Below are 6,180 nucleotides of genomic sequence, written 5' to 3'. Positions count from 1 at the left end.
AACAGCTCCGTCGACTCCCTCCCGCTCCAGCGCCACAACACATTTCGTCAGCATAATATCCATCAACCCGACCGCAGCTCCACGCCCACCCCGACTCTGTTAATACTGCTGATGAGAGGGGTGAACGCTCATCAACACCCAACCTGTAATCTCGCTTTTCCGAGCACATGTTAAAGCACTCATTACACTAATTACGCACACCATAGATCGCACGGAATCTATGGACTAGGATCAGTTTTATGAAGTGACGAGTGGCAATAGGATTTATATACCAAAAGCTGCCCATACCTTTAAGGGAAACGGTGTTGTACTAGAACCAAGAGCCCATATTCTTTTTTTGTCAGTAGGCTACAGTTGTCAGACGAGTCACTGCTTTCAATCTACTGCAGTAATTCCCAGAACAGGTTAATTAATTTGAAAGCAATTCTAAATTAAGCTTGTAACATCTATAACGCACTAATTTTTCGAGACAGCAAGGGAACCAGCTCAGGGGTAATGTTAATTAACAAGATGAGAAAGGGCAGTTAAAATGCCAGGCGTTAAATACATGAGCTTGGGAATGAAGCGATGCATTTTTGGAAGGAAGCACTGCATGGCAAACTCTGAAGGCTCTTAGATGAATGAAAAGAGTGCATCCGTTAAACCATTGGGGCTGGTTCAAGAACACTCCCTGCAGTAACACCTCTGTCCACCAGGGAACGCACAAGCACCACACAACAAATAAGGTGGGGCTGCACTGAAAAACAGTCATATTGTTGGAGCATACAGGAGCATCTGCATACAAAACCTATGCCTAAACCCTGAGCCCAACCTCGGCAATGAGAACTTGTATAAAAGAATACATACATCTCCGAACAAAAAAATGAGATGAGGCATTTAAACTTAGGCAATAACTAAAACTTTATTCATAACCTATACAACAAAAATGAAAAAAAAAAAAAAAAAAAAAAAAAAAAACCTAAAGGAAAGAATAAAGTGCATGATAAAAACAGCCTCATTTTCATTTCACTGGGACACCACCTTCTGTTCAACACACACACACACACACACAATAACAAATTGATAAAACCAGATAAAAAATCAGATAAAAAAACAGCTACAGTCCACACTGATCCAGAGATTGAATTTGAAACAGTCCGACACCACACTTTCACACACACATCCATCCATCCACGCACACACACTTGCATATATACAACCCATGTATAACCCATGTACACACACACAAACATCTCTACACACAGCTAGGCCCCTAGTGCAGTCTCTGGGGCCTCAGGTGAGGGTCACATGGTGTTGTAAAGCACAGTCACTGTCCGCTTTTTATCCGCCGCCTTACGCAGGCGCCGCAGTGGGTGTGGCTTCCCGTGCAGGGAGGGCTGCGGGTGGGAGTGGGCGTGGTCCGGAGCCGAGGGGCGGCCCTTGGACCTGTGCTGTGAGCAGGGGTGCGGGGAGGGAGGGCCAGAGGGGCTCACGGCAGTCCTGCCCACATCCTCCTGGACGCAGAGTCCAGGCCGGGGGTTACTGGTGGGGCTTTGGTGCAGCACGCGCTGCTTCTTGTAGGCGTCGTCGTGCACGGGGTGGACCGGCGACGGGGAGAGGGACAGCGAGGGCACCTGGGGGGACAGCTGCTGCTGCTGCTGCTGCTGCAGATGAGAGTCCGAGGAGGGGGCGGGGCAGGCGCCAGCGTGGAAGTCCCAGCTGCTGAGGTCATGGGTGGACAGCTCCAGGCAGTCCAGCTTGGCCAGAGAGGCCGAGCGCTTCATGAGCGAGGGCGGCGTGAGGCCCGCCTGCCGGATGCGCGCCTCGATCTCCATGGCGCGCTGCCACACGGCCGGCCCGCGGGCCTCCGAGGAGCGACTGTCCGTCTTGGTCGGCGCCGAGCCAAGCTCCTCTCCCTGCTGCTGCGTCGGCCTCTCCTCTTCCTGCTCCGAGGAGCCCTGGCCGGGCTCCGCCTCGGGGCCCCGCGCCCCTCCGGCCTCGTACAGGAACGCCTGCAGCTCCTGCAGCGTCTGCTGGATCTTCTCCAGGTCCTCGCTGCTGCGCGCCAGACGGCTGTACGGCCGTGGTGCCTGGGCTGGGACCGAGCTCGGCCCATCGGTGTCCGTCTCCATCTCCGTCACACCCTCCAGCCACAGCAGGCCGTGCTGGACGCACGACTCTGGGGCTGGGGGTGTGGGGAGGTGGGTGTGGGTGCCACTCTCTGGGCATGCAGGGAAGGAAGATAGTGGTGGTGGTGGGGGTGGGGATGGCATTAAGGGAGGCTCAGGGAGAGCACCAGACTCCAAATCAAGTGGGAGTCTCTCATCCTGCTCTTCCACAGGCGCAGCGTCGCTGCAGTGGGCCTCCTCTGGCTCGGTGCAGGCCTCGTCCAGGGCGGCAGCGCCTGGCTGGGGTGAGGCGGTGCGGTGCTCGGGCCCGAGGGAGGAGGAGGAGGAGGAGGAGGACGACGACGACGGTGCGGGCTGTGGGGAGCAGGACGTCGGAGGAGGAGAGGAAGGGACGGGTGCTGGAGCACAGGCCGGCACGGGACAGTCCAGTTCCTGCTGACGGAGCCTCTGCTCCAGCTGCTTGCGGACGCGGCGCACCGATCCGGTGGCCCAGTTGCGCGTGGGGGTGGTGGGGGAGGGAGGCTGGAGAGAAGGGGGAGGTGGAGAGGGCGTGGAGGGCAGCTCGGGGGCACTGTCAGGGCTGTGTAGGGGTGGCTGCTGGGGGTTGCGTGGTGCTGGTTGCTGCTGGTGGGGGAGGTGGATGTGGGAGATGGACTCCAGCTCCGTGACCATGTGCCGGACCGACACGCCGTTATCCGGGTGGAGGTCACCGACAGGGCTACAGCCATCTTCGGGCGGAGGAGAACCCTACACACAAAAACACAATGTTAAAAGTGCTATCTGTACAGGCCGTCAACAATAAATGCACAGTTCAACTCCATATAAACATTTAGTTCATTGCTACCAGTAGGGGGCAGTGGTCACCATGTCAGCAAAACAGCAAAATATAAATCACACTCTAACACTTCTAAGAAATGAATGCCATGATTACATTACTAATGCATGAGACACAAATAATAAGGTAAAAGCAAGACATGTTTCGATGATCGGCATGGTGTTTTCAAATAAAAAGTTGACATTAATTCTGGTTGTCAGTCTCACCTTTCTCTGGCTGTTGTCTGATGGAGCTGGGTTGTGCTCCTGCTCTTGCTCGTCCTGTGGCTGTTGCGGCAGTTCCTGGCTGGGCCAGCGGCACTGACCGGCCCTTGGGGAGCTGGAGGGCTCAGGCCGGGTCGGGATGCCGTCCTGCGACAGCCCCAGGAACTTCTCCCGGGCACTGAAGAAGTCGATGCTGTCCGTGCTGAGGCTGGATGACCCGCTGTGGGTGGTCATCTCGGGCAGGCTGCCACACAGAACCTCCTCAGTGTTGTCGCTAGGTTGCAGGTGGCTGCTGATGTTATTGTTGTTGTTGTTATCATCATCCTCGTCGCCATGGTGAGGGTCCAGCGAGAGCGAGAGGGCCGAGCCCGAGGGGCTGAGGGGGGTGAGTGCCATGGGCGTGTCGGCGGCAGAGGAGGCCAGTCCAGGCCCCCCAACGCCCTCGCTAAGAGTGTCCAGAGACAGCTGCAGGCTGTCAGTGATGCTGGGCTCCTGGGCCAGCTGCTGCTGCTGCTGCTCTTCCTGATAAGATAACTGGGCAGCGCCCTCGCTGACGCTTACACTCACGCTCCCGTCGGCCTCGTCGGCCTCGTCCAGAGGCAGCTCTGTTGGGTCAGGGCTGGTGGCGCCGGCCGACGTCGGGAGGTGGTGGTGGATGGTGCCGGAGCCGGCGCTGTCGGGCCGGGGCTCGGGGGAGGATGACTGGGGCAGGAGGTGGAGCGAGGGAGGGGGGTGGGGGCGCGCCGCCGGGACCGCCTCGGCCACGATGAACGCAGCCACGTCCAGCCGCGCCTTGGGCACCAGAGTGGCCGCCCGCGGCCGGGGGAGAGGCGGCAGAAAGGGGTCCTCGGAGGAGGAGGACACTGGGTGGGAGGTGGACGAGGAGACGGAGGAGGAGGTGGCCAGGTGCTCCTCGGAGTCGCACAGGCCGTTGGATGTGGGCGGCGAGGGGCTGCGTGTGCGGACACCGTCCCTGTCTGCGAGTTGCTCCTGCTGGGGCTGCGGCTCGGCGCCCAGGGCCTGTAGCACGGCCATGCCCAGGAAGTGCTGCAGGGAGGCCGGGCCGTTGTTGTTGAGGGGGTCCGAGTGATCCAGTGCGTGGTGCTGGGATTTGACCAGTGGTTCGGACAGGTCGCCGTCCGAGTGGGAACGCCACAGCTTGTTGTGCCGTTGCTTGCTACGGAACAGACATTACAAACATCATGACTAAACTTGCCTTCAAACAGAGAAGCACACAGGAGCATTAATGTTAAACCTCAACTACGTGTTGAGTTTAGAGTTGCCACCTCTTGCATGAAAAGATTATATTAGATAAGTATGCATGACCATTAAAAACAAACACAAGCTTAGAAAGAAAGCATGACCAAACAGCCGATCGTGGGAGAGACGACGTGGGGCAACTCCCACAGCCTGGATTCACTCAAGAATAGGAGCGAGATTCAAGAGATCCTATTGTCTCCCCCATATAAACCAATGCTTAAATTCTGGGTGGGAATTCTAATCCCAGCGTGTGTTGACCTTCACTAGAGCAAACAGGTGATTATGCCAACGCAGTCTAGCTATAGATGGCTCAGCTAATCCTCCAGCTCAAAGGTGAAGCGCTTTCGTGTGTGTGCATGCGTATGTGCGTGCGCGTGTGTGTTGCTGACGTTCGCGGAGGACAGAGTTACCTGGCCAAGAGGATGCCCTGGTACTCCTCTAGCTGCTTCATGAAGGAGGGGTTGGGCTTGGTGACAGCGCGCCGCTCTTTCACGTAGTCGAAAGCGTGCTCCAGGTCCCAGCCGTACTCCTTCATGGCGTAGGCGATGACCGTGGAGGCCGAGCGGCTCACGCCCATCTTGCAGTGGACTAGGCACTTGGCTCCGGCTTTCCTGAGCAGTAGAGAGAGAGGGGGAACGAGGGTTACTAGAATGTTCCGTAAGATCTAGAGGCTGGCTTAGGGATACTGGCTTTGAAATTTAATCATTTAGTCAGTTTTTCCAAGGTAGTTAATCGTTAAAACACAACATATTCAGTTGACTATATCGCTTTTATAGTAGCCTACTATTTCGCAACAGTATCATCATAGCGGTGTAGAATACCCAGAAACCCTTATTGATTAGAAGCACTAAATGCAGAAGTTGTTCAAACTTAAATGGCATACTCACTTGGCCTTCGAGATGAACTTGAAGGTATCGTTCCAGTATTCTAAGAGGTTGGTAGCCTCCTCGTCGTACACACGGATGTTGTGGTACTCAAACAGGCCAGGAAAGAAGTTATCAATCTCCCTTGTCACGTTCAGGATGTAGCGGACCCTGCCAATGGCCCAGAAAGGCGGATTAGATGACTCACTCAGGCTACTCCAAAACAGGAGCTGAGCTATTTCGGAGCAAAGGAGAAGAATAGGCGTTTTAATACGAGTCTGACTTACCCACTGTTCTGCAGTTCCTCCAGATTAGACGCGTTCCACTCAGAACCCTGCAGCCAGACAAAAATCAATTAACTCACGAGAACCACGGAATATATCTACAGGAAGATAAATATCCACAGGAATGGCCCCAGCTGTGGCGCAACTGGCTGGGGCACCTGCACCGTACGCCGGCGACCCGGGTTCAATTCCCGCTCCGTGGGTCTTGCCGGATCCCACCCCTGCTCTCTCTCCCATTCGCTTCCTGTCACTCTCCACTTTCACCATCATTAAAGGCATAAAAAGGCCAAAAAAAAAAAAAAAAAAAAAAACATCTACAGGAACTACAGCAACAGACATATGAGGTAAGAGGTCAATGTCTGGACGCTCACCAGGAATACATGGTCAAAGATCTCAGTGGGGCTGTCCATCTGGCCCAGGATGACGATCATCTCGTTGTCGATAAACTCTTTGAACTCACGGAGGTTACACGTCATCTGCATCTCCAGCTCTGTGCGGATCTGAGAGGAACAATGACAGACAGACTAGTCAGCACTGACAGATAGAGCAAATGCAATTGAACTGATTGTAATGTTAAAAACAGAGAAGTTGACAGTAGCTGTCTCATTCCAACAGTGACGAGGCAAC

General features: G+C 55.1%; 1 protein-coding gene across 3 annotated transcripts in view; it reads right to left on the bottom strand.

The window, feature by feature from the left end:
• Positions 1 to 882: 882 nt before the first annotated feature.
• Positions 883 to 6,180, bottom strand: part of ssh2a (slingshot protein phosphatase 2a) — a 28,977-nt gene continuing 23,679 nt past the window's right edge. For 2 of the 3 annotated variants that reach the window (XM_042064716.1, XM_042064715.1), the window contains 6 exons: positions 5,925 to 6,053; positions 5,557 to 5,603; positions 5,294 to 5,440; positions 4,817 to 5,017; positions 3,150 to 4,323; positions 883 to 2,855 (listed from right to left, as the gene is read on the bottom strand). In XM_042064716.1, the coding sequence (XP_041920650.1) occupies positions 1,284 to 2,855; positions 3,150 to 4,323; positions 4,817 to 5,017; positions 5,294 to 5,440; positions 5,557 to 5,603; positions 5,925 to 6,053 (3,270 nt within the window). In that variant the 3' untranslated portion in view covers positions 883 to 1,283. The remainder of the gene's footprint in view (positions 2,856 to 3,149; positions 4,324 to 4,816; positions 5,018 to 5,293; positions 5,441 to 5,556; positions 5,604 to 5,924; positions 6,054 to 6,180) is intronic. The other variant, XM_042064717.1, reaches the window with a different exon arrangement.

The sequence above is a fragment of the Alosa sapidissima genome, chromosome 15 (genome assembly GCF_018492685.1).
Source record: "Alosa sapidissima isolate fAloSap1 chromosome 15, fAloSap1.pri, whole genome shotgun sequence".
In the NCBI taxonomy this organism is placed as follows: domain Eukaryota; kingdom Metazoa; phylum Chordata; class Actinopteri; order Clupeiformes; family Clupeidae; genus Alosa; species Alosa sapidissima.
This window is presented reverse-complemented; position numbering and strand designations above follow the sequence as displayed.